The sequence below is a fragment of the Neomonachus schauinslandi genome, chromosome 11 (assembly GCF_002201575.2).
Source record: "Neomonachus schauinslandi chromosome 11, ASM220157v2, whole genome shotgun sequence".
NCBI lineage: Eukaryota > Metazoa > Chordata > Mammalia > Carnivora > Phocidae > Neomonachus > Neomonachus schauinslandi.
This window is the reverse complement of record NC_058413.1, coordinates 7,235,422-7,262,979: the sequence shown is the minus strand read 5'-3', so window position 1 is coordinate 7,262,979 and position 27,558 is coordinate 7,235,422. Positions and strand designations below refer to the sequence as shown.

Below are 27,558 nucleotides of genomic sequence, written 5' to 3'. Positions count from 1 at the left end.
CAGGGGCTCCCACCCTTCTTGGGGTAGTGGGTCCTAAAATCCTAGGAAAGCTATGCACTGTTTCCCCAACAAAATGCTCGTGTGTACATCCTAGGCGACCTGCAGCAGCTGCTGGGCCCGGGCCCCCGGGGTCAGTGAAAAGCCCCGAGCTGGGGGAACGCCGCAGTCCTCCACCCTTGGGCTTCTGGGCGCTCCGACTTCTCCCAGCGCAGCTCGGGAGGCTGGAGGCAGGATCCGTCGGTCCTGCAGCCTCTGCCGCCCCCTCCTGGGTCAGGCGGCACAAGGGCGCTCCCAGGTGGGTGGGCCCAGGGTTTGGGGGCGCGGGCAGGGAGGCCCACCTCTCGCAGGTTCCGGGTTCAAGAAACCCCAGAGCGCAAGAGAAAGATGGGTTCCCGCCGTCGCTCGTCTCCGTCCCATTCTCGGCGCACACACCCGGGAAACCGAGGCCGGGAGGGGCAGGGACTCGCCCAAGGTCACGCAGCGAGCCGGGGCCTGGGGGCGGGGGGGGGGCGCGCGGAGCCGCTAAGGCGGGGAGGAGGCGCCCCGAGCCGCGGGGCGGGGGCGGGCGGCGGCGCGGAGCGGGGCTGCGGCGGGGCCCCGGCTGCTGTGTGCCCGGGTGTCCGACAGGGGTGCGCCCGCCGCCAGCCCGGCCCCTCCTCCGAGCGGCTGCCGCAGCCTGAGGTAATCTCGGCCCCGCGCTGGGGGACGCGCAGGGGCGGGGTGGGGGGGGGGGGGGCGGCGGGAGGCGAGGCGGGCCGAGCGGCCGGGAATGCCCTCCGGGGGCACCGCGTGGGGTGGGGCCGCCGGGCCCGGCACCGGGAGCAGCTGTCCCGGGTTAAAAATACCCCCGGCCCGGCCCTCCCCCGCGCTCCCCGCCCCCGCCCCCGCGGTGCCCTTCCGTCTGGGCCGCAGCGGCCCCTCCCGGGCCACCACTCTGCCTTTCACCAATTTGTCCTCTCGCTGAGTTGGCCCCGGAGGGAGGGGCGGGGAGACACCGTGAGAGAGATAGTGGGAGAAGGTGCCGCCGAGATAAGGGAGAGCGGAGAGGAAGCGGGGTAGGAGCCGGAGCAGGAGGAGGAGGGAGGAGGAGAGGAGGGCGGAGGGGCCGCGGGAGGAGGGCGGGGAGGAGCGCTCTTCCTGGTTGGGCCCTGCCCTGAGCCGCCACCCGGGAAGGCAGCCGCCTGGACTGCAGCGATCCCCCGAACACTGCTCCCCCCAGGTAAGGAGCTGGGTGGCCGGGCCAGGATTCGCCGAGCCCTGGCCACTGCTCTCGGGCTGAGGGGCTGCCCCTGCCCCGAGCCTTCTGAGTGCCCGGACAGGGGCGGGGGCTCGGCAAGCCGCGCAGCCCAGGCAGCCGGCCCAGCCTGCGCTCACCAGTCTCCTGGGGCTGGGCTGGGCTGGGGGAAGGCCGGAGGGGAAGGGACTGAGGCCCGGCAGCCCTGGATCACTCAGCCCGTGTCACGGGTCTGGGGGGGGGGACCCTGGCTGCCTGGAGTTCTCGGCCTCCAAGCCGGGGAAAGGGGGGCCGGTGCCTAGGAGCTCGGCTGTTTGGGGACGGGGTTACTGTGTCGTCTCTAGGCTCTGCCCTGCCCCACCTGCCTGGTCGGCTAAGCACAGGACTGCAGGCCCAGGACAATGGGAGTGTGGGAAGGGAGAGCATTGTGTAGGGGTGGGGAGGTGGTGGCCAGCACACCTAGGGGCAGAGCAGCCCCCCTCCTGGTTTCTGGGGGTATAGGGAGGTGGCGGAGAGTCTCGAGTTCTGTGAGGGGAGCAGTGAGGTGGGGAAACCCCAGGTTTGGAAAGGAAGGGTGCTGAGCGGCAGGCAGGAGCCCCAGTTCCAGCCCTGGGAAGGCCTGGGTTCTGAGCGGCTGGTCTGTCCTGCAGGATGGCTGAGGAGATCATCATCCCAGTGTACTGCACGGGAGTGTCTGCTCAGGTGCAGAAGCAGCGGGCCAAGGAGCTGGGCCTTGGCCGCCATGAAAACGCCATCAAGTACATGGGCCAGGACTATGAGCAGCTGCGGGCTCATTGCCTGCAGAGTGGGGCCCTCTTCCGTGATGAGGCTTTCCCCCCGGTGCCCCAGAGCCTAGGCTATAAGGACCTGGGCCCCAACTCCTCCAAAACCTATGGCATCAAGTGGAAGCGTCCCACGGTGAGAGGGACCCCTCTCCCCAGGGGTGGGAGTCCGTTTACCCCTATCCTGGGTGAGGAGTGGGAACAGGACTCGAGGTCGCTGGTGGGGAGTGGGGTCTGGGGTGGCTGGCTTCCAGTTTCTAGAAGGGCTGGCCCAGAGACAGGACTCTGGGTCTCTTGCAGGAGCTGCTCTCAAACCCCCAGTTCATTGTGGATGGAGCTACCCGCACAGACATCTGCCAGGGAGCACTGGGTAGGCCCTTGTGGTAGTGGGGGGGGGGGTTTCTGTGTGTTTTTTCCAGAGTAGTTCCCCAGGCCTGTTCTTTCCCGCTCTGCCCTAACCCCTCCCTCCCTCCTGCAAGCTCAGGCAGGCTCTAGCTATCAGTGCTGGGCTGGTTTGCCTAGATTCCTAGGTCTTTTCTCTAAGCTGAGGGACATGGTGCCCAGGGAATCCCAGGTTCTCCCCGGCATGGGCACTTGCGCATCCCTGGGAGCAGATTTGCAGAGCAGTCCTGATGTGGGTCCCTCCCATCCCAGGGGACTGTTGGCTCCTGGCCGCCATTGCCTCCCTCACCCTCAATGACACGCTTCTGCATCGAGTGGTTCCACACGGCCAAAGCTTCCAGAATGGCTATGCCGGCATCTTCCATTTCCAGGTGAGGAGCCCCGAATCCACCTAGGACCAGGGCATGGGGGAAAAGGGGTAGCAGGCACTGGAGGAGGTGAGGACCAGTGACCTACAGCAGTCTGAAGTTAGGGTGGCTTAAGTCCACACCCTGCAGGGATCAGTCCTTCCTCTAGAAAGAATTTGACCTCTTGATGCCATCTCAGATCTGTCATGTGTGAAACGGCTGGGCAGGCAGGTATTTTGGCTGGCAGTTTTCCTGTGTGGTTGTGCAGATCAGGGAAAAAGTGCTTGGAGGAATAGAAAGATCTCTATTATTTCCTGTGGGACAAGTCCTTTTCCTCCACGGGGTCTCAGTTTCCCGTCTGAAAAATAAATAGTGTTCCACTGGGGAAAACAGAGCAGCACCCGTGGCCATCCCCACCCATGGCGCAAGTCTCCCCACCCACGCACCCCCAGCTCCTCTAGCACTTTGGCGACCTGCAGAAAAGAAAGGATTAAAACTTTTTAAACCTGCTATTCCCTTTTTGCACGCAAGGGCCCATTTCTCAAGTCACACTAAGGAATTCTCAGTGAGTTGATGTTGGGAGAGACACACCCCCAGCAACCCTGGGTGAGACCCTCTGGCCCTAGTGGCCCCAGCCCTGCCCCGGGGACTCCTGGGTGCTCTCTCCTGCCGCCTGCTCAGGGAGTCCCTTTCCCCATTCCATCCTGCCCTGGGCCGGTGGGCGGGGCCGAGCGGACCGGCCGTGCCAAGTGCGCACCTGTCCGCACCGGTTTGCAGGGGCGTGGCCTTGCTGCCCCTTCCCCTGCCCCCTTCCCTCACTCCTCTAATCCGCTCCCCCCGGCCTCTTGATTGGCCCATTCCACATGTCCCCCGCCCCCCTCACTACTTGGGCCCACCTCCTCCCCTTGCCCCGACGTTCTGCCCTCCTTTCCACCTCGATTGCACTTGGTCAGTTCTGGCCCAGGCCCCTGACGCCTCTGGCCCTAGGAAACCTGTTTCGCTCGCCATCTGTGAAGCAAACCCATGCGTGTGAGAACCACACCCACCCTGTGGTCTAGATGCCACATTTTGGATCCAGACTTTATTTACAAATGTATCCCCCCACATCCCCCCTCAAGACACACATCCCGACCTAGAATGAACTAGAATGCGGAGGGGAGGGGTAGGGGTCTGGTTCACGAGAGCCAAGCCCCCAGGGCTTTCCAACCTCAGCCTACTTGAGGAAGCACCTTGGTCTATTCTAGAAATACCAATAATGCTGTCCTAAAAGCTTTATCTTTGTGATCATGGTTAGTTTTCCCTTGAGGAAGGTCCTGCTGTTCCCTTTTATGGCTAGGGAAACTGAGGCTCCGAGAGGAGACCTCGCTCAGGCTCCTAGATCTAGAGGTCTGTGATCAGTCATTCAGCAAATGGCAGAGCTGAGGCTTGAGCTCGGGCCGGGCAGATCCCACAGCAGGTGCTCACTGTGCTCTCGTCCCCTCCAGCTCTGGCAGTTTGGGGAATGGGTGGACGTGGTCGTGGATGACCTGCTGCCCATGAAGGACGGAAAGCTGGTGTTTGTGCACTCTGCCCAAGGCAATGAGTTCTGGAGTGCCCTGCTCGAGAAGGCCTATGCCAAGTGAGTCGGGGCCACGGGCCACTGCAGGCGACCCTGGGGCCTGGGGTCTTGGCTTGCTGCCAGAGTGCTGACCTGGGGCTGCCTGCAGGGTGAATGGCAGTTACGAGGCCCTCTCTGGGGGCAGCACTTCAGAGGGCTTCGAGGACTTCACAGGCGGGGTCACCGAGTGGTATGAGCTGCGCAAGCCACCCAGCGACCTCTACCAAATCATCCTCAAGGCCCTGGAACGGGGGTCCCTCCTGGGCTGCTCCATTGACGTGAGTGCACCCGGCCTTGACCTTTCCGCCCCCACCCGTAACCTGTTATCTTTTCCAGCCCAGCTTGGCCTCATCCTGGCCCCAGGCTTGGCTCCAGACCCATCATCTCACCCCATCTCTGGATTCTCACCCAGCCTCATCCGTCACTTCAGTCCCATCTGCCTCCTTCATGGATGGTGTCATTCCTGTCCCCCAGACTTCAGACCTCAGCTTGTTTTCCCGCCCTTCTGCTGCCCGGTCCTGTCATCAGATGCTCTGCCCATCCGCTCTCGAGCTCCCCAGCCTCCAACTTCAGCTCTTCCCTAGCCTCAGCTCCTGCTGGCCCAGCCTCCTTCACCGCCCCCTCCCCCCGCCACTTTGCTGCTCTTCTGTTCTCACCACTTACCCTTGATCTCAGGCTCCTCCCCCTCCATCACTGCATCCTCAGCTCTAACCCCATCCCCACCCTCCACCTTCTTCCCCAGTCCTAGCTGACTCCAGCCTGTCCTCACCCCCTTTTCCACTTCACTGCGTCCCTCCACGCGAGGGCCCTGGGGCTCTGGGGGACCTATGTACCACTGTCCGTGTGTGCACTTGTGTGTTTGCATGGGGTCTGGCCAGCTCTGGCCAAAGCAGTGTCAGTGGGCTGCCCAGGCCCCCTGCCAGTGGCGGCATTGGTGGAACGACCCCCCCCTTCTAGGGGCAGTGTGTGTGGGGACGTTAGGCGGAATCAGGGTCCCTGCCTCCCACTCCCAATAGCTGTCGTATATGCATGGGAATGTCTGGGACCTATGATGGGGCTCACCTCCTGACTGGGGATGGGGATGCCCATGGTCCCTGGAACCTGGCCCCTCACCATGGCACGTGCGTCTCTGTGCAGATCTCCAGCGTTCTGGACATGGAGGCCGTCACCTTCAGGAAGCTGGTGAAGGGCCACGCCTACTCTGTGACAGGAGCCAAGCAGGTACCAGCCCACATGGGGGCCTTCCCTGGAGGGTGGTTCCTGCCTCCTTGCTTGCCTTTGCCTGTCTGGCCTGTGACCAGAGCCATGGGAGGGGCTGGCTCTTTGACCTCTTCGGGCATCTTACTTGTGTCTTGCGGCCACTAATCCTGAGATGTCTATCTTACTCTGATTTTCTGTAGTTTGTGTGCATAGCTGCCTCCCTCTGTGGTAAATTCCTAGAGAAAGGGCTGTATTTCCCCTGGTGCGGTGCTGGGTGCTGAGCAGGGCCCCTGAGGGGGGAGGGGCAGGAAGGGATGTTTGAAGTGCGTGCCAGAAGCAGGCACTCATGAGAGCTCTGGGGAACAGGTGAACTACCAGGGCCAGAGGGTGAGCCTGATCCGGATGCGGAATCCCTGGGGCGAGGTGGAGTGGACGGGAGCCTGGAGTGACGGGTGAGGGGCAGCAGACGCTGGCTGGGGAGGCTGGGGGAGGCTGGTCAGTGCTCTGGCATCTCTGCCGGGGCTCTGCTCAGGACTGAGCGGGGTGGGCCCATCTCTACGTTACTGGGTCTGGGGGACTGTCCTGATACAGCTCAGTCCGGGCATCCTCGGAGCTGGCCCTCGTATGACAGCCCCTGGAACTGGGACCTCGGGCTTGACCCCGCGGAGGCCTTCTGACCTGGGCTCAGGGAGAACAGGCTCCAGGGACTGAGGCTGGCTGGTCAGTTTCTGCCAGCGTCTGGCAGCGCCCTTCTCCAACCCCCCCCTCTCCAGCTCCTCGGAGTGGAACAACGTGGACCCTTACGATCGGGAGCAGCTCCAGGTCAAGATGGAGGATGGAGAGTTCTGGTGAGCAGCCTCCTCCCCCATCTAGCCCCTCTCGGAGCTTGTGCCCCAGCTCCCGATCCCCAAGAACCCTGTACATGCCCCTTCCCTCTGTGCCCTGGCTGGGGACTGTGGCTCACCTCTGTTCCGGGGCCCCAGGATGTCCTTCCGAGACTTCATGCGTGAGTTCACCCGCCTGGAGATCTGCAACCTGACGCCTGACGCGCTCAAGAGCCGGTCAGTCCGCAAATGGAACACCACACTCTATGAGGGCACCTGGCGGCGGGGGAGCACCGCAGGCGGCTGCCGGAACTACCCAGGTGACCTGACCTCGCGGCCCGCAGGGCGCCCAGGGGTGGCTTCTGGGCCTGGCTGCCTCCTGGCTCTTGGCTTCGCCCCCTGTGCGTCTCCTCCCTGAGCCTCAATTTTTCTCATTTGTGAACTAGCATGGTTGTATTGACCTCTGGAATTTGCTTTGAGGAGTAAAAGGTTGATTGACTAGTCTTTACTCCTCATTCTGGAACCTTCCCTCCTGGCTCACTGTCTTTCTGCCTGGGCCTCTGTCACCTTTCCCTGAGCTTCTGAATCCATGCGGGTGACTTGGGCCACAGCCTGGGCTCTCGATTCCTCCGCATCCTCACCGGCGGCGACCTTTTCTTCCGCCTTAGTTCAGGCACCCCCCCCGAAGGCCCAGCGGAGCCGGACCAGACATTGCAGCCTGACCTCTGCCTTGACGCTTTGGCCTCCCTCATTCTGCAGCCCTCAGCCTTGTCTAACCGTCTGGCCTGTTAAACCCGCTGTTGCTCTATCCTTCATCTCTCATTATGTCTTCTCTTCTCATTAGTTCGAGTCAGCATTGTAATCTTGTTCCTGCAGACATTCTGGCTCCTGGCTCCCTCTTCCCCACCCCCACCCCCGGCACCCGCAGAATCCCAACTGAACCCTCTCCATCAGCTCCAGGACCACTGAGTGGGGCTGGAGAGAAAATCACACAACGGGGGCAGCATTTGCCCTCCAAATTCACAGCCGTACCCCTCAGAGGACCACCTTGCGTGGTCCCCAGCATTTCCCCTGCTGATTAGGAACCATTAGGAACGTTCCCACTCCCTCAAACCTGCCTCCGTGCTTACTCCCACCTGTCGACCCGGCCTTGCCCTTCCTTGAGAGGTAGCTGTCTTCACGCAGGGCACCTCTTGTATTCACCCCACCTGTCTCGGCCTGTGCCCGTCGTCACTGCTTTCTCAACTGTGACAATGACAGAACTGTCCGCGCTCACAGGGACCAGCCCTGCCCCTGCTCTGGCTCCCATTCTCCCACGTGTCTGAAAGCCGTTGGCTCCATCATCGATCACCTCTGGGTCCTGTGTCATTGTGGAGAATCCCGTCTTAGAGTAACTCTCTCGTGACCCCACTTCCCCACCCATTGCTCTGCTCCCCTTCAAAGCAAAATGTTTTAGCTTACCACACTCCCTGTTTCTTTTCCTGCTTCCAGTTCAGTTTTTTTAACCCACTGTGGTCCAGCTTCCATCCTCACCATGTGACTGGTCCTCTTCTTTTGAAGGCCACCCACATCTTTGGCTTTGCCAGACTCCCCCACTGCTCTGTTCTCACGTCCTACGTCATCCGTGTTCCCAGCATGGCTCACAGCCCTGTTTTGAAGCATTCTTCCTCCTCATGGGGATCCAGTTTCAGGTTTTGCTCAAAGAGATAACAACTGTTTCCTGCATCATTTATTGAGAAATCTGTCCTCTCCTCACTGCCCTGTGGTGACAGCTCTGTCCTGTAGTTCCCATATATGTGTGGGTCTCCTTCTGGGCTCACCATTCCATCCCTTGGTCTTTCCCTCTGCTGATAGCACATCAATTTCATTGCTAGAGATTTATAAGAAGGTCTGCTTTGGGGGCAGGGTGAACGCCTTCAAGAGTCTCTTAGCTATTCTTGCCCTTTGTTTTCTTGTATGAATTTTAGAATCAGCTACTAAGTCCTACAAAGAATCATTTTGAGATTTTAATTTGGAATTGTCCTGAAACTATAGATCGATTTGTGGAGAACTGACGTCTTTATAGTTTTGAGTTTTCTTGTCTAAGAATGTGGTATATCTATTTATTTTGGTCTTCTTAGTGTCTTTCAAGAAAATTTTATAATTTTCACCTAAAGAACTTACACATCTTTGAGATTAATTACTAGATACTGTATCATTTGTTGGTATTATAAATGGTATCTCTTTTAACATTGTATCTCCCAAATAATAATTGCTGATACAGTAACATGCAGGTGACCTTTTAAATTTATTTTGTATCCAGCAAACTTTTTTTTTTGAGAGAGAGCATGGGGTGAGGGAGTAGAGTTGGGGAAAAGGGGCAGAGGAGGAGAGAGAATCTTAAGCAGGCTCCACGCACAGCATGGAGCCAGACATAGGGCTCGATCTCATGACCCTGAGATCATAACCTGAGCTGATAGCAAGAATCAGACACTTAACTGATGGAGCCACCCAGGCACCCTCCAGCAAACTTTTTAAACTACAATTAATATTTTTTAAGGATTTTATTTCTTTGAGAGAGACAGAGATAGTGACAGAGATAATGACAGAGATGGCTAGAGAGAGCACAAGCTGGGAGGAGAGGGAGAAGCAGGCTCCCCACTGAGCAGGGAGCCCGATGCGGGGCTCAATCCCAGGACCCTGAGATCCTGACCTGAGCTGAAGGAGATGCTTCACCAACTGAGCCACCCAGACACCCCTGGGCTGGTTTTTCTATGTAAATACCTAAGGTGATAATTTTCCCTTCAGGTTCATCTTTCAGTGACACAATTTTGATACATAATGTTTTGAAGACTTGTGATGTGATTCACATACTATAATGTGTACAGTTAGTGGTTTTTAGTATACCTGTAATGTTGGGTGGTCACTACCACCATCTAATGCCAGAGCCTTTTCACTAGTCCCCAAAGAAACCTCATATCTGTAAGGAGTCACTCCCTCTCCCCCTCTCTCCCCTTAAGCCCCTGGCAACCACTAATCTACATTTTGTCTGTATAGATTTCCCTCTTCTGGGCATTAGTATAAACGGGATCATACAATACGTGGCCTTTGGTGCATCACTTCTTTCCCTTATTGTAACATTTTCAAAGTCTGTCCATGTTGTAACATGTATCGGTACTTGATTTCATTTTTACGGCTGAATAATACTCCATGGTGTGGATAATACCACATTTGGCTTATTCATTCATCCGTTGATGGACATTTAGATTGTTTCTGGGTTTTGGCTATTACGAGTAATACTGCTATGAACATTCATATACCTGTATTTGTGTGAGCAGATGTTCTCTTGGGTCTGTTAGTAGGAGTGAAATTGTTGGGTTGCATGGTAATTCCATGTTTAACCTGTTTTTCAAGGTGCCAGCACCCATCCGTGGTACATTCCCGCCAGTGGTGTCTGAGTTCCAATTTCTCCACATGCTTGTCAACACTTGTTGTTGCCCAGGTTTTTTATTATAGCTGTCCTGGTGGGTATAAAATGGCATCTCATTGACAATTTGCATTTCCCTAATGACGAATGAGGTTGATAAAAGTGTCTTTTCATGTATTCATTGGCCACTTACATATATTTTTCAGAGTTTCTATGCAAGTAAGTTTGACCATTTTTATTTATTTAAAGATTCTATTTATTTATTTGACAGAGAGAAAGAGAGCGCGCAAAAGCAGGGGGAGCAGCAGAGGGAGAGGGAGAAGCGGGTTCCCCGCTGAGCAGGGAGCCCAACATGAGGCTGGATCTCAGGCCCCTGGGATCATGACCTGAGCCAAAGGCAGATGCTTAACCGACTGGAGCCACTCAGGCGCCCCAAGTTTGCCCATTTTTAGATTGGGTTGTCTTTTAATTGTTGGGTCATAAGTGTTCTTTATACATTCTGGATATGATTTTATGAGATTAATGATTTGCATATAACTTCTCCCATTCTGTGGGTTGTCTTCATTTTCTTGATAGTGTCCTTTGAAGCATGGAAGTTTTTAATTGTGATGATGCCCAATTTTTCATTTTTTTTCTTTTATTGCTCATGCTTTTGGTGTCATATCTAAGAATCCATTGTCAAATCCAAGACCATGAAGATTTACCCTTGTGTTTTCTTCTGAGCGTGTTATAGCATTAGCTCTTATATTTAGGTCGTTGAACTGTTTTGAGTTAATTTTTGTAGAGGTATACCTCAGAGGTAGATACTGCGGGCTCATTTCCAGACTGCCACAGTAAAGCAAATCCCGCAATAAAGCAAGTCAGATGAATATTTTGGTTTCCTGGTGCATATAAACTTACGTTCACATGATATTGTATTTTAGTAAGTGTGCAGTAGCATTATGTCTAAAAAATGTACATACCTTAATTTAAAGATACTTTATCGCTAAAAATACTGCCATTTCAGCTTTCAGCAAGTTGTAATCTTTTTTTTTTTTTAAAGATTTTATTTATTTATTTGACAGAGACATAGTGAGAGAGGGAACACAAGCAGGGGGAGTGGGAGAGGGAGAAGCAGGCCTCCCACGGAGCAGGGAGCCCCATGTGGGGCTCGATCCCAGGACTCTGGGATCATGACCTGAGCCGAAGGTAGACGCTTAACAACTGAGCCACCCAGGTGCCCAGTTTATGTAGTATTTTAAATCCCCTGTTGTCATTCCAACAGTCTTCACAGCATCTTCACCAGGAGTAGATTCCCTCTCAAGAAATCACTTTTCTTTGTGAAGCCGTAAGAAGCAGCTCCTCATCCATTAAAGTTTTAGCATGAGATTGCAGCAATTCAGTGTCATCTGTAGGCCCCTCTTCAAATTCAATTCTCTTGCTGTTTCTGCCACATCTGCAGCCGCTTCCCCCACGGAAGTCTAGGACCCCTCAAAGTCATCCATGAGGGTTGCAATCCACTTTTTCCAAACTCCTGTTCATGTTGGTATTTTGACCTCTTCCCCTAAATCACAAGTGTTCTTTTTTTTTTTTTTTAAGATTTTATTTATTTATTTGACAGAGAGAGAGAGAGAGATCACAAGTAGGCAGACAGGCAGGCAGAGGGAGAAGCAGGCTCCCTGCTGAGCACGGAGCCCAATGTGGGGCTCGATCCCATCATGCTGGGTTCATGGCCTGAGCCAAAGGCAGACGCCTAACCGACTGAGCCACCCAGGTACCCCTAAATCACAAGTGTTCTTAATGGCATCTAGAATGGCGAATCCTTTCTAGGTTTTCTTTTCTTTTTCTTTTCTTAAAAAATTTTATTTATTTGAGAGAGAGAGAGAGCACAAATTGGGGGGAGGGGCAGGGGGAGAAGCAGACTCCCTGCTGAACATGGAGCCCGACTTGGGGCTCGATCCCAGGACCTCGGGATCACGACTGGTGCCGAAGGCAGACGCTTAACTGACTGAGCCACCCAGGCGCCCCTCTAGAAGGTTTTCAATTAACTTTGCCAAGCTCCATCAGAGGAATCACTGTCTTCCTTACAAAAATGTATTTCTTAAGTAGTAAGACGTGAAAGTTGAAATTACTCCTTGATCCAGCGCCTGCAGAATGGGTGTTAGGTTAGCAGGCGTGAAAACAACATTAATCTCATTGTATGTCTCCATCAGAGTTCTTGGGTGACCAGGTGCATTGTCAAAGAACAGGCATAATTTGAAAGGAATCCTCTGAGCAGTAGGTCTCAACAGGGGTCTTAAAATGTTCAGTAAACCATGTTGTGAACAGATGTGCTGTCACACAGGCTTTGTTATTCCATTTAAAGAGCACAGGGAGGGGCACCTGGCTGGTTAAGTGGGAGGAGCATGCGACTCTTGATCTCCCTTGGCATCATGAGTTTGAGCCCCAGGTTGAATGTAGAGATTATGTAAAAAAATTTAAAAATTTAGAGAGCACAGGCAGAGTAGGTTTGGCATAATTCCAAAGAGCCCTAGGATTTCTGGAATAGTAAACGAGCACTGCCTTCAACTTAAAGTTACTAACTGTATTAGCCCCTAATGAGAGAGTCAGCCTACCCTTTGAAGCCTTGAGACCAGGCATTGACTTTTCCTCTCTAGCTATGAAAGTCCTGGGTGGCATCTTCTTCCAATAGAAGGCTGCTTTGTCTACATTGAAACTCTGTTGTTTAGTGTAGTCGCCTGCATTAATGATCTCAGCTCGATCTTCTGGGAACTTGCTGCATCTTCTACATGAGCACTTCCTGCTTCCCCTGGCACCTTCATGGTATGGAGTCGGCTTCTTTCCTTAAACTTTATGAACCAACCTCTGCTACTTTCAAACTTTTCTTCTGCAGCTTCCTCACCTCATTCAGTCTTCATGGAATTGGACAGAATTAGGACCTTGCTCTGGATTAGGTCTTCGCTTAGGGAATGTTGGGACTGGTTTGATCTGTCCAGACCACTAAAACTTCTCCTTATCAGCGATAAGGCTATCTCACTTTCTTATCGTGTCTGTTCACTGGAATAGCGCTTTTGTTTTATTGTTTTTTAAGATTTTATTTATTTATTTGAGAGAGAGAAAGTGCACAAGCAAGGGGGAGGGACAGCCAGGCACCCCTGGAATAATACTTTTAGTTATCTTAAAGAACTTTTCTTTTGCATTCACAACTTGGCTGTTTGATGCAGGAGGCCTAGCCTTCTGCCCCTCTTGGCTTTTGACACGCCTTCCTCATTAAGCTTAATCATTTCTAGCTTTTGATTTAAAGTGAGAGACATGGGACTCTTTCATTTGAACACTCAGAGGCCATTGTAGGATTATTCATTGGTTTCATTTCAATATTGTTGTGTCTCCAGGAATAGGGAGTCCCCAGAAGAGGGAGAAAGATGGGGGAACAGCCAGTGGGTGGAACAGAACACACAGCATTTATCTAAGTTTGCTGTCTTACGTGGGTGCAATTTGTGGTGCCCCCAAACAAGCACAATAGTAATATAAAAGATCATTGATCACCATAACACCATATATGGTATGAGATAGGTGCCCAACTTAATTCTTTTGTGTGTGGAAATCAGTTGTTTCAGCATGATCTGTTGAAAAAAACTATTCTTTCCCCCATTGAATTGTCTTGGCACCCATGTCAAAAATCAATTGGCCATCGATATGTATGGGTTTATTTTTGGACCCAGTTCTTTTAGTTTATATATCCCTTTTTTTTTTTTAAGATTTTATTTATTTACTTATTCATTCATTCATTCATTTAGAGAATGCAATGGAGGGGGAGAGGGAGAGAGGATCCTGAGCAGATTCCATGCTGAGTGCAGAGCCCAGTGCAGGGCTCGATCTCACAACCTTGAGGTCATGACCTGAGCTGAAATCAAGAGTTGGATGCTTAACCGACTGAGCTGCCCACGCGCCCCTATATATCTGTTCTTATGCCTGTACACTGTTGTAATTACTGTAGCTTTGTAGTAAGTTTTGAAATCCGGAAGTGCGAGTCTTATAACTTCTACGTTTTTTCATAATCATTTTGATTTCTGGGCCCCTTATAATTCCATATGAGTCTGAGGATAATGCTTTTCCACCTCTTTGAAAAAGGATGTTGGAATTTTGATAAAGATCGCATTGAATCTGCAGATCACTTCTGGTAGTGTTGACATTTTAATAATATTAAGTTTTCTGATCCATGAACTTGGGGTATCTTTTTATTTTTTCATGTTTTTAATTTTTTTCAGCAATGTTTTGCCATTTTCAGTGTTCAAGTCTTTCAACTCCTTTGTTAAATTTATACGTAGATATTTTATTCTTTTGGGTACTATTGTAAAGGAATTGTTTTCCTAATTTCCCTTTTCAATTGTTCATTGCTGGTGTATGGAAACACAACTGATTTTTGTGTCTTGAGCTTATAACCTGTAGCTTTGCTGACTTTGATATTAGTTCTAGTAACTTTTTTGTGGATTCTTCATGTTTCTCTATATACAGGATCATGTTATTTGCAAATATAGTTTTCTTCTTCCTTTCCAATTTGAATACTTTTTTTTCCCCTTGACTAATTGCTCTAGCTGGAACTTCCCATACCATGGTTATATAGCAGTGGTGTAAGCAGGTATCTTGTTCCTGATCTTAGGGTGAAAGCTTCAGTCTCTGCTACTGAGTATGATATTAACTGGCTTTTCCCATAAACACTCTTTGTCATATTGAGGACATTCCATTTTATTCTTAGTTGTTTTTTTTTTTAAAGATTTTATTTATTTGACAGAGGAACAGCAAGAGAGGGAACACAGCAGGGGGAATGGGAGAGGGGGAAGCAGATTTCCTGCTAAGCAAGGAGCCTGAAGCGGGGCTCGATCCCAGGACCCCAGGATCATGACCTGAGCCAAAGGCAGATGCTTAATGACTGAACCATTCAGGTGTCCCTATTCTTAGTGTTCTGAATGTTTTTATCATGAATGTGTGTTGGACTTCATGAAATGCCTTTTCTGCATCAATTAAGATGATCATGTAAGTTTTTCCCCTTTGTTCTATTAATGTGTAGTGTATTAACATTGATTTTCTTATGTTGAACTATCCTTCATTCTTGAGATAAATCCTATTTCATGGGGTCTAATCCTTTTAAAATACTGTTGAATTTGATTTGCTGGTATTTTGTTGAGGATTTTTACTTTGATATTTGTAAGTGATGTCCTGTGATTTTTTGGTGATGTCTTTATCTGGCTTTGGTATCAAGGTAGTGTCACGTAGAATGAGTTAATTTATCAAAAAGAAATGATAATGTAAATGAGAAATCATGTAGAATAGTGATTAAAACACTTGTGCCTATATTAGAAAAGAAAGATCTGAGATCAATAACCTGATCTTCTACTTTAAGAATGTAGTAAAAGTGCAAATTAAACCCAAAGCAAGCAGAAGAAAGGAAATAATAAAGATGAAAGGCCAAAGAAATGAAATAGGGAATAGAGAAACAATAGAGAAAAATCAATGAGACCAACAGTCAGTCCTTTGAAAAGCTCAGCAAAACTGGCAAATCTTTAGCCAAACTAAACAAGAAAAAAGAAGACTCAGATTACTAAAATCAGGACTTAACGAGAGAACATCACTACCAACCCAACAGAAACAAATGGATTATAAGGAAATACTGTGAATAGTTGTGTGCCAACAAATCAGCTAACCTAGATGAAATGGACAAATTCCTAGAAAGAAACAAGCTACCAACATTGACTTAAGAAAAATAGAAAATCCAGGGCGCCTGCGTGGCTCAGTTGGTTAAGCGACTGCCTTCGGCTCAGGTCATGATCCTGGAGTCCCGGGATCGAGTCCCGCATCGGGCTCCGTGCTCGGCAGGGAGTCTGCTTCTCCCTCTGACCCTCCTCCGTCTCATGCTCTCTGTCTCTCATTCTCTCTCTCTCAAATAAATAAATAAAATCTTTAAAAAAAAAAAAAGAAAAATAGAAAATCTGAATATACCTGTAACAATTAAAGAGATTGAGTCTATAACCAAACCTCCCAGTTATAACCTGCTAATTATTGTTTTATTGTTGATTTCTAACTTAATTTCCTTGTAGTCAGAAAACACAATCTATATGAGATCATAGCTTTGAAATAAACAGAAGCTGGTTCTACAGCCCAGCATGTGGTGAATTTTCCTCAGTGTTCCCGCATTCTGGCAAAGACTGGTTAACACTTCTCAATTTTGTATTATATGCCAAGCACTCCTCTAAATATTTTAAATATTTAGATAGGGTAGGTAGGTATTATGAGGTAGGTACTATTATTATACCTGTTTTACAGTTAAGGAAGGTGAGTCACTAATCTAATAAGTGACGGAGCTGGGATTTGAATCCAGGTTTGCAGCCCTGCAGTCTGTTCTCTTGACCATTACACAATTCTGAATGTTAGGGGGAATGTTTTAAAATTGTCCACCATATCAAACTTAATATTTCGTCTGCTTAATCTGTCAGTTACTGGAAGAGGGAGGATAAAATCACACACCCTCCTGATGGTTTTGCCAGTTTCTCCCTTTATATCTATCAATTATATTTCTTTGCATATTTTGCATTATGATATTAGGTGCATCAAGCTTAGAATTGTTATAAGTTGCTAGTGAATTAACCTGTTTTGTTACTTTCGTTGTTATTTAATGGCTACCTTCTATGGTAATAATTCTTTTACTTTTAAGTCTATTTCAGTCGATGTCACTATAGCAACTCCAGTTTTCTTTTGGTTAGTAATTTAGTGGTATGTTTTGTTATACTCTTTTTTTTTTTTTTAAAGATTTTATTTATTTATTTGAGAGAGAGAGAGCACACACGAGCAGGGGGAGGGGCAAAGGGAGAGGGAAAGCAGACTTTGCTGAGCAGGGAGCCCGATGCGGGACTTGGTCCCAGGACCCTGAGATCATGACCTGAGCCAAAGGCAGATGCTTACCAACTGAGCCACCCAGGGGCCCCTTGTTATACTCTTTGATGTCTAATCTTTCTATAACTCAGTGTTTTGGTTATCTCTTGTAAACAGACTATAGCTGGCTTTTTAATCCATTTGAAAAATTTTGCCCTTTGATTAGAAAGTTTAATCCATTTACATTTGCAGTGATTACTAATAACTTTGTATTTATCTCAGCAGACTTACTGCACATTTTCCGCTTGTTCCTCCTATTATGCCTTATTTTGCATTGAGTTCTTTAACCTTTTTCTCTACTAGCTTTTCAATCTGTGAGCTTGGAAGATATAAGTGCTTTAATTAATACATTCTTTTTTTTTTTTTTTAAAGATTTTATTTATTTATTCATGAGAGACAGAGAGAGAGAGAGAGAGGCAGAGGGAGAAGCAGGCTCCCAAGGAGCAGGAAGCCCGATGCGGGACTCGATCCCAGGACCCTGAGATCATGACCTGAGCTGAAGGCAGATGCTTAACCATCTGAGCCACCCAGGCGCCCTAATTAATACATTCTTAAATTAGTTGATCAATGCAAAGACCTTAGACTACTTAACTTGGATAAACCCCCCCTTTGTTTACTATGCTGTTTTTAGTTAGTATTGTAATGCTAAACACTTTCCTTCCTGCTGTCAATTAAATATCATCATCATTATCACTATCTGATGTAGCCCAGATTCACTGGATTATCCACATAATGGTATTTTTGCTCACCATTTTCACAGCTTTCATCTGAGATCATTTTCCATCTCCCTGAAACACATGCTTTTAAATTTCTTCTTCTCCTTCACCTCCTCCTCCTTCTCCCTCTCCTTCTATAAACTTTCACACTATCTCTGTAAAATGCCTCTATAGTGTGCTCATTCTTGACAATTCTCTGGACAGAAAATTCTAGACTGCATTACTTTCAGCCCATTGAAGGGGTTACTCTTTCATTGAAAGTTACTCTTTATTCTGAATGTGTTGTTGCTCTGTGAGTCAGGACTCTGTCTCCCATGCCTCCTGCGATGCTTTGTCTTTTCTGTTTGTTTTTGTTTTCTAAAGATTTTATTTATTTATTCATGAGAGACACAGAGTGGTAGAGGCAGAGAGAGAAGCAGGCTCAGGAGCCTGATGCGGGACTCGATCCCGGGACCCCGGGATCATGACCTGAGCTGAAGGCAGACGCTTAACCGACTGAGCCACCCAGGCACCCTGTCTTTTCTGTTTTAAGATTGTTTATGTTTGATATTCTGTCATTTCACCGTGATGTATTGAGGTGTGGATTTCTTTTCATTCCACTGTGGATTCATTGGGCTTTCTCTGTCTGGAAATTGATGTATTTAGACAATTCTAGAAAATTTTTAGTCATGATTGTCTAGAATAGCAGCTCCTCCTTATACTCTTCATTTTCTCCTTTTAGAATTCCAATATAATGTAAGCTGGAACTCCTCACTCATTTGTCTGTGTCTCTTAACATCGCTTCAGTTTTCTATCTCATTTCCCTGGGTTGCATTCTGGATAGTTCCTTCAGATCCATTCTCAATTCACTAATGGTCTTTTTTGCTGCATCAAATCTGTTGGTTAATCCTTCTAACAAGTACTTAATTTTGTTAAAAATTTATGTCTAGAAGTTCTAATGGCTCTTTTTCAAATCTGTTCATTCTTCCTCATGTATTCAAGCTTTTCATTTATTTCTTTAAATAGAATAAGACTAGTCTTTTATATTCTGTGATTATTTCAATATTTGAAGACTCGGTGGGTTGGTTTTTGTCCACTCTGGCTGCTAGTTTTCACTCCTCATGCGTTCTTACCTTGTGAGATTTTTGACCCGTTTGGCCTACAAATTCATCGGTGGGAGTTCTTTGAGTCCTTGGGTGAAGTTAGGTTCCTCCAGTGTTTCTGTCAGTCACCTGGGATGCTGCCAACCCAGGACTCTTTCAAAAATAAATTCTCTCCTTAAGGTTTCCTTGACCTTACAAGCAGCATGAGTTGAAATTGTAAGCTTGGGGTGCCTGGGTGGCTCAATCGGTTAGGCAGCTGCCCTCAGCTCAGGTCATGATCCCAGGGTTCTGTGATCGAGCCCTGCATCGGGGCCCTTGTTCAGCGGGGAGCCTGCTTCTCTCTCTGCCTGCCACTCCCCCTGCTTGTGCTCTCTCTCTCTCTCTCTGACAAATAAATTAAAAAAAGAGAGAGAGAGAGAAACTGCAAGCTCACTTGGAGGCTTGTGGCTATAAGTTCTCCCAAAGATTTTTTTTTCCCCTCTTCCCAATGGGGTTTATTTTTCTTTCACACTTAACGCTGTTGGCATTCCTCATAGGGGTCCCAGTTTTATCACAAGGATCTCCTATTAGATTTTATCTCCCATCCCAGTACCCAGGGCTCAGGGTCTCCAGGAATCAATAGAAGTCCTTTGGCATTATTTACCTTGCAGGCTCCTAGTGTCTTTTTTTTTTTTTTTTTTTAAGATTTTATTTATTTATTTGAGAGAGAAAGCATGAACGGGGGGAGAAGGACAAGCAGACTCCCCGCTGAGTGGGGAGCCCCATGCAGGGCTTGATCCCAGGACCCTGAGACCATGACCCAAACTGAAGTCAACGGACTGAGCCACCCAGGCCCCCCACCTAAGTGTCCATTTTTTAAAAAGGGTTTTATTGAGATGTAATTCACATACAGTACAATTCACCTACTTAAAGTACAAAATTCACTGTGGCTTTTCATATATTGTGCATCTCTCACCACATCAATTTTAGAACATTCTTATTACCCCCAAAAGAAACCACACACCCTGTGGCTGTCACTCCTGAGCCTGTCTTCCTCCTCATTCCCACATAACTGCCAACCTACTATCTGTCTCTGTGGATTTGCCTGGTCATATACTTATCCATGTTAGAGAACCTAGCAGAATTCCATTCCTTTTTGTTGCCGAATAATATTCCATTGTTTGGTTACACCACATTTTTTTTTTTATCTATCCCTCGGTTGATGGACAATTGGGTTATTTCTACCATTTGGATATTATAAATAACGCTACTAAGAATATTCACATACAAGTTTTTGTGTGGCCATATGTTTTTGCTTATCTTGGGTATATACCTAGGAGTGGAACTGCAGGGTCATATGATAATTCAGTGTTTAACCATTTGAGGAACTGCCAGGCTATTTTCCAAAGTGGCTGCCCCATTTTACTTTCCTACCAGTAGTATCTGAGGTTCTGATTTCTCCACATCCTGGCGAGCACTTGAGAGTATCTGTCATTTTGGTTAGTGTCACCTTGTGTGGGGGGAGGGCGGGAATGCTGTGGCTTATTCGTTTCTCTAAAAAGCAGTTTCGCGTATTGTATCCAGCACCTGGTTGTTTGAGGGGGTTGTGAGCAGCTGAATCACCAACCTCCCAGAAATGTCTTTGTCACCCTTGGCAGCTCTGAGGCCTCCCATCAGACCCTGCTTTCTCTTTTTCTTTCCTAAGTCATTGTCCACACAGCAGTTTTAGCTACCTTAGCAAATCTGAATCCATTCATGCCCCTCCTACTGCAAGCCTGTTGGGGGGGGTGGGTAGGTCCTTTTGCACTTCAATTAAAACCACACTCCTTACCACCCACCCTGCTCCCACCCTTTTTCCCCTTTCTGGATCCCCAGTGCTCGCTGGAGCCAGATGCTGCATCAGACCCTGGCTGTCCCCTCATGTGTGGGGCTCTTGGTTCTCTCCTGCTGCCCAGGGTCTTCCCAGGGCTTCTCCTTCCCATCTCTCTTAAATGTCACCTCCTCAAAGATGCCCACCCTGACCAGCTCCAGCTTGCTTTTTTTTGGTAACTGTTCTGTTAATTACACTGACTTGCGCCTACTTTGCCTCCCCTCCTGGAATGTGAGCTCATGAGGGTAGGGACCGTGTGTGTCCCCAGTGCACGGCTGTCACGTGGCACACGGTGGACACTTAGCAATATTTGTTGGATGGATGAATGAACAGACACATGGGGGAGGGGAAGCCTGGAGAGGGGGGAGGGGCCGCTCTGCGCCGTTCCTCCTCTGATTCCTGCCGACCACCCGTCGCTACAGCCACCTTCTGGGTCAATCCCCAGTTCAAGATCCGGCTGGAGGAGACAGATGATGCGGACGACGACTACGGGGCTCGTGAGTCAGGCTGCAGCTTCGTGCTAGCCCTCATGCAGAAGCACCGCCGCCGCGAGCGCCGCTTTGGCCGCGACATGGAGACCATTGGCTTCGCGGTCTACGAGGTGAGCCGCGAGCCGGGGATCTCAGAACCGGCGGGGAAAGCCGGCCTCCCGGTGCACTGTAGGCGATCCCCAGCAGGGGGCGCCGGAGGACACTGCCTCCGTAGCCCCGAGGCAGGCAAGGACAGTGTCCCTTGGAGGCACCTGCTGAGGCCATTCTTTGGTAGAGGGATCTGGCTTAGTTGACAACTGGGAGGTAGCTTCTAGGGGACAGACTTGGGCTCAGCTTCAGAAAGAAGTAGGCAAGTGCGCTGTCCTGGAGGAGTAGTGAGCTCCCTGTCTTAGAAGTATGTAAGCAGAGGCTGGCCTAGGAGGGCCCTGCTTCACTCCCTATGTTCAAGACAGAAACTTCTGGACCTTCCTGGTGGGGGCAAAGAATGGCCACAGTCTTGGCCCAGGCCCAGAGCTCCTGGCTGCAGACTGGTGTAGACCTCTGATGTCTCTGGACTTTGGGACATTGCAGGTGGCCACCCTGGGGGCTGTCCTGGGTGCTCTGATTCAGAGCCAAGGCCCAGGGTGTTCTGAGGATGAAGAGGACCCTGCCTGGGCCCCCTGTCTTGAGGTCCTGAGGTCCCTCTCTGGTGTGAAGACAGGTCTGGGTCACCAGTGGCCCCGAGCCCTCCCTCCTGGTCTCTTCATCCCATCATTCTTAAGAGCTCAGGGCCTCTGCCCAGCACATGCTGCACCCCCCCTCTTCTGGGCCAAGCACACATCTCTAACTCCTCCATCTCTCTGGCAGGTCCCTCCGGAGGTAGGTGTGACAGCAGCCTCACCTGGATTTACATACCCCTGAACACAGAGGGCCCGACGGTGCCCAGAGGGGAGCAAGATGGCAGCAAGCCCGCACGTAGAGAGTTAAGAAGTCACCTCATTTTATTGCTCGCTAACTGTCCTCCTCCCCCCACCCGGGGCAGGGGGCAAACACTGCTGTCCTGGAGACCAGGGCGAGCAATAAGTGAGGGAGCTGGATTTGAACCCTGGCCCTCAGAGTTCTCCTCCCCTCAGATGCACACCTGAGGCTCCTCCCGTCTTGCTGTTTCCACTGAGTAACGCTGGCTGGGGCTGCCTGGGGCTGGCTGAATGTTCCGCACCCTCGAGCAAGCTGCCTAAGCCTCCGTGTCGGTGTCTGTTAAATTTAGGGCACGAAAGCGCCATCTCACAGGGCTGTCGTGAGCTTTAAAGGAGGGGCCCCGTGGAAAGTACCCTGCACTGTGTGACTTGGGGAATAATCATGGGAATGTTATTTCAGTGGTGCCCTAGTATCTCCATCCACCTCCAGAGTGGCCCCTCACCTCCGCCCCGTGCGGAAGGCTGGGTTGTCGCCTTCACTTGACCCGAGGAAACTGAGACAGAACGATTTGTCAGGGGCGGGGGGGGGGGGGGCGAGCGGCCAGCTGCAGCCCCCGCTCCCCCCTTGCCTCCCACCAGCTGGTGGGCCAGCCGGCAGTGCACCTGAAGCGGGACTTCTTCCTGGCTAACTCGTCGCGGGCACGCTCGGAGCAGTTCATCAACCTGCGCGAGGTCAGCACCCGCTTCCGCCTGCCGCCCGGGGAGTACGTGGTGGTGCCCTCCACCTTCGAGCCCAACAAGGAGGGGGACTTCGTGCTGCGCTTCTTCTCAGAGAAGAGCGCCGGGACCCAGTGAGTAGAAGGCCCCTCGCCAGTGCCTGCTCCCCACCTGCCACGGGTCCCCCTGCACCCCGCCCTGACTGGCCCCCCTCTCTCCCCACGTCTGCAGGGAGCTGGACGACCAGATCCAAGCCAATCTCCCTGATGAGGTGCGTGCCCTGCCCCTCCCCCACCCCCCACCCGCCGTGCCTTCCTCCTCTGCCTCACCCTGGGTGTATCATGGGGACCTGGGTGTCCTGGCTCCTGGGAGGAGCCACACAAGGAATCCTAATCCCTCATCTGCCCAGCACTTGACAGTTTGCAAAGGACTTTGAGATGATAATGGTGCAAGGTCCTTGAGGTCTTGTCTCTGCCGGGTCTGTGCTGAGCTCTTTACTTGGTCACCCCGTTTCCTCCACAACAACCCTGTCAGGGTGCCGTCACCATCTCCCCCTCCAGCGAGAAACTCACGTTCAGGGAGGTTAAGGAACTTGCCCAAGGCTCACCCCCATCATGGAGCTGAACTGCACCCTCCTCAGGCCACAGAGCCCTGGGCAGGAGGAGAGTGGGGTCTAGATTCCCACTTTCCAGGTGAGAAGAGTGAGGCTCAGGCAGGCGCATGGTGATGAGTGGTCCCAGCCTCGCCCCAGCTGCTGCTCATCAGGGGCCCGGCTGGAGCACCCCTGACCTGCTCTCCCCCTTCTCTCCATCCAGCAAGTGCTCTCAGAAGAGGAGATTGACGAGAACTTCAAGGCTCTCTTCAGGCAGCTGGCAGGGGAGGTAGGCTGGGTGTGCTGGAGCGAGGGGCTCTGGGGCACCAGGGGACAGCCTTTCCCCAGGGCGGGTGCCATCCTCCCTCTTCCCCCCAGGACCTGGAGATCAGTGTCAAGGAGCTGCAGACCATCCTCAACAGGATCATCAGCAAACGTGAGCGTCCCAGCAGCTCTCCACCCTGTGTCCTCACTTCCTCCAAACCCCAGAATCTAGGCTTCTGGTCCCACATTGAGCCAAACCCAAGCCCTTGGTCTTCATGGGTGGGTGAAGCCCTACTCACCCCCTGCTGAGCCCTGCTCACCCCCACTTTCCTCTCAGACTGCTTCCATCATCTTGCCGGTCCCTGTTCTCTATGCCCAAGTTCTGGGACCTGATGTGGTTAGAAGCTGAGCTGCAGGCAAGCACCGTAATACGAAGGAGCAGGCCCCCCCTTCCTCCAGAAGATACATCCCAGGGCCGGGCCGAGTGGCTTCGAGCAGAACGTGGCTGGCTTCACTCCCCAGTGTGCACAGCCAAGAGCAGCCACCCCCCGACCTTCCCTTTGCCCCCACCTCTGACCTCCTTCCACGCTGCTCCCCTCAGCCCAGAGCCCTCTCCTCTTGCCCCCCTTTGGGGCCTGCGGCAAACCCCAGCCCTTCCGTGGCAGCCTTGGCCTCACGTTACTACTGCATTTGTCCCACTTCTGTTTGGCACTGACTTCCTTTCATTCATGGTGGTTCCATGGCAGGGACACTGTTGCTGGGACACCGGCTTGATTGCTTAACTACTTTAAACTGTGCTCACAGTAAAAATGATCTGACACACCCACTGTGCTAGACTTTACACACCATACGCCGGGAATCATGCTTCCCTGGTGCCTGGGCCCCCAGCACAGGGCAGGCCCCGGAAGCTCGCTGGTTGGGGGGTCAGAACTGATTTTCTTGCAGACAAGGACCTGCGCACCAAGGGCTTCAGCCTAGAGTCGTGCCGCAGCATGGTGAACCTCATGGATGTATCCTTTGCTTGTGTTTGGTTTGGGGGGGGACGTGGTGAGGGAAGGACGCCCCGTGACCTCTCCCGGGAGCAGTGCAGAGAAAGGGACAAAACTCTGTCTAGTGTGGATGGACAGTTCTTTTCCTGGGCAACTTCCCATTGATTGGGAGGGGGAAACTGAGGCACGGGCTCTGTGTTGTGGGAGTTAGAGCAGGGCCTAGGTCCTTGAGTGACCTTAAGGCTGGTGCTTTTTGCACCCCTCCAAGCCCAACCCACCTGGCTGTGCAGGCTCCTGCCCCTTCCCCTTTTCTCTCATCTTGAGGTCAGTCTCCGTTTCTGCCTGGTTGCTCCTCACCCTGTGCCTGGTTTAAGGTTCTTTTTTTATTTTTTATTTATTTTTAAGATTTTATTTATTTATTTGAGAGAGCGAGAGAGAGCGAGCGAGCACAAGCGGGGTGAGGGTCAGAGGGAAAAGCAGACTCCCCGCCGAGCAGGGAGCCGGATGCGGGACTCGATCCCGGGACTCTGGGATCCTGACCCGAGCTGAAAGCAGACGCTTAACCAGCTGAGCCGCCACAGCATTCCTGGTTTAAGCTTCTTAACAGTAGCGCCCCAGCGGGACGGCAACGGGAAGCTGGGCCTGGTGGAGTTCAACATCCTGTGGAACCGCATCCGGAATTACCTGGTAGGTGGTCTGTGGTCCCTGTCGGCGCCCTCCCTCTGCTGCAGTTGCAGTCCCAGGAGGGGCCGGCTGTATGGTCCCTCCGCCCTGGGTCCGCCTCTCCAGATCCCAGCTCCTGGCCCAACTTTCAGGTCTTTCCCCTGCACCCTCAGCAAGCCCCCACCTGGGGGGTGGGGGGGATCGGAAGGGCTGGGTGCCCCCCCTCGGCCTGGCCCTCACCCTCTGCTCCCCACTCCAGTCCATCTTCCGGAAGTTTGACTTGGACAAGTCAGGCAGCATGAGTGCCTACGAGATGCGGATGGCCATCGAGTCTGCAGGTAAGGCCGGAGGGCCGGAGGCTGATGGCCCCAGGCTGATTTCCTGCCAACGACCCAGGGTGCCAGGCCACCACCCTGCCCTTGTCCTTGGGGTGGTGACGGTGATGGGGTATGGCAGTAACAGCCATCTTCTGACTCTTCCCGTGATGACTGAACTAAGTGCTTTATCAGCATTTCCTCTTGTCCTCGCTGCAGCCTAACTGGGAAAGGGTCTCTTACTATCTCCGCTGTACACAGAGGAAAGTAGGGCTCAGAGAGGGAAAGCCAGTAGCCTGCGGCCACACAGCCAGACACAGGTGGAGCTGGGATTCAGAGCCTCCAGTGAGAGAGGTGCATGTCAGGATGAGACCAGGGCTTTCCGCACAAATAAAACTGGGCCCCTGGGCCCTCCCCAGCCAGCTGATTCCCTGGGGCCATCGGACCCTGCTTGCCCAGCCCCTCCCAGCACTGGGCCCTACTCAGGAGGTCTTCAGGCCTCGGAGCTGCAGGGCTCACCCTGCATACCCCCCAGTCCCCCTCCCTGGCCCGTCGGGCCAGACCACGCCTCCCTGGCCCTAACCCACTCTCCTGGGCCAGGCTTCAAGCTCAACAAGAAGCTGTATGAGCTCATTATCACCCGCTACTCCGAGCCAGACCTCGCCGTGGACTTCGACAACTTTGTGTGCTGCCTGGTGCGGCTGGAGACCATGTTCCGTGAGTGTCCCATCTGGCTCCTGCCGCTAGTTCTGTCTCCCGTCAGCTGGAGGGGAACGACAGGGGGACATAGGACACACGTGTCATGGCGTGTGCCAGAACGGCGAAGGTCTCTGCACTTGGGACCCTGAAGGCTGAGTGCCAGGAGTCTGGGGGAGTGGGGACCTGGCAGCAGGGGTGGGCTCAGGCAGCAGAAAGAGCTGTTTCCCCGGCAGCGACAGGTGAGGGCTTGGGGTGCTGTGGAGATGGGGGGGGAAGGGCAGGGGGCAAGGTGGGTCCTGGCCCTGCTTGAGTGTCCCACTGAATTCTCAGTGCCAAAACATCTTCTTTGGAATGTAGGGTTTTTCAAAACTCTGGACACAGATCTGGATGGCGTCGTGACCTTTGACCTGTTTAAGGTGGGAACTTGCCTTGGCTGTGGCAGGGGAGGGTGTTTAGGGGTGATGGAGCTTTCTCACCTGCCTGTGGCGGGAGCCTGTGGCCTCAGACCCAGCCCCAAAGGCCAGGCCTCCTGAGTCCTGGAAGGATGGGGTGGGGTCGTCTGGGTCCTGGGAAGGGAGCAGGAAGGGAGGGCCAGGCTCCCCCGGAGGTCTCTGTGGGAGCCAGCACCCTGGTCTCCCAGGGTTATAGGAGGTAAGAAGGTGCCCTCCTCCCCCAGAGGGTTCCCTCCCACCTGCCCTCAGTGGGTGAAGCAACGGTGGCTTCTGGGCTGGGAGGCTGGACTTCACGCTTCTGCTGTCCCCGGCTGACCCGTCTCTCTGCCCCCTTCTGCAGTGGTTACAGCTGACCATGTTTGCATGAGGCAGGGGCTCAGGGCCCCCCGCTGTGTTCCTCTCCCTCATCCGCCCAGCCATGCCTTCCCGCCGTGCCACACCAGCTGCAAGTGCCTTCCTCGGACCAGGAGGCGGCCTCGTCCTCCTGTCCCCTCACCTCCCAGCTGCCACAGTTCATCTGCTCTGCGGAGAGCTGTGTGGCCTTCCCTGCCTTCGCCAGCCCTGGGCTTGGATGGACTCCCCCGCCCCTCCCCTCGTCAAACGAGCAGCTTTCGCTGTTCCTGCCTCAGGATGGGGCTCCTGGGGGAGCTGACAGCCCCAGGCCTCCTGGCATCTCCCCATGTGTCCTTTCCCCTTGCTCCAGAGACCACCCACCTAGCCTAGCCACCTGGCCCCACCTGCGGACTGTAGAACATAACCACTAACTCTGCACAGTCTGCAATCCAGATGTGCAGGGCCCCTCCCAGCGGAGGCCTCCTCCTGAGGCTGGGAAGGCCCGTTCCTTCCTGTGCAGAAACCAGTGCCCCTCGCCTCCATGGCCTGCCCACCGCCCCCACCCCCAGCCCTGCCCCACCTGCCAACCAGGAGTCGCCTGGACTGAGGAGTAGTCAGGTGCTCCCTCCCTCGCTCCCTCCTTTTTTATATTGGTGATTTTAAAGGGGACTCTTCAGGGACTGGTGTACCAGTAACAGGGGTGCCAGAGGCACCTGGGTGTGGGGTGGGGGTGGGGTCTCACGTTTCCATGCCGAGAAACCCCCAACAATAAAGGAAAAGGCCCTACACCTGTCTCTGGAGTG

The 27,558-nt window shown here is 52.1% G+C and overlaps 1 protein-coding gene across 2 annotated transcripts; it reads left to right on the top strand.

Annotated features, from left to right (window-relative positions):
• Positions 1–596: 596 nt before the first annotated feature.
• Positions 597–27,539, top strand: CAPN1 (calpain 1). Of its 2 annotated transcripts, none has more exons than XM_044919285.1 (22): positions 597–681; positions 1,885–2,152; positions 2,317–2,386; positions 2,671–2,789; positions 4,250–4,383; positions 4,472–4,640; positions 5,500–5,583; positions 5,929–6,014; positions 6,336–6,410; positions 6,546–6,706; positions 20,768–20,946; positions 21,683–21,694; positions 22,372–22,583; positions 22,681–22,720; positions 23,265–23,330; positions 23,420–23,477; positions 24,251–24,315; positions 24,913–24,981; positions 25,217–25,295; positions 25,872–25,988; positions 26,328–26,386; positions 26,763–27,539. In XM_044919285.1, exons 2-22 carry the CDS (start codon positions 1,886–1,888, stop codon positions 26,787–26,789), a joined length of 2,148 nt encoding a protein of 715 aa, XP_044775220.1. In that variant the 5' UTR covers positions 597–681; position 1,885; the 3' UTR covers positions 26,790–27,539. The 2 variants fall into 2 exon arrangements, with proteins under 2 accessions (XP_044775220.1, XP_021541213.1); XM_021685538.1 differs by lacking the exon at positions 597–681 and adding an exon at positions 1,122–1,219.
• Positions 27,540–27,558: the final 19 nt, after the last annotated feature.

Excerpts from the sequence above, each read along its gene's own strand:
- CAPN1 (XM_044919285.1), top strand. The coding sequence starts at position 1,886 with ATGGCTGAGGAGATCATCATCCCAGTGTACTGCACGGGAGTGTCTGCT. Across the intron at positions 2,153-2,316 it reads TCAAGTGGAAGCGTCCCACG|GAGCTGCTCTCAAACCCCCA; the intron begins GTGAGAGGGACC and ends GGTCTCTTGCAG. Across the intron at positions 2,387-2,670 it reads CATCTGCCAGGGAGCACTGG|GGGACTGTTGGCTCCTGGCC; the intron begins GTAGGCCCTTGT and ends CTCCCATCCCAG.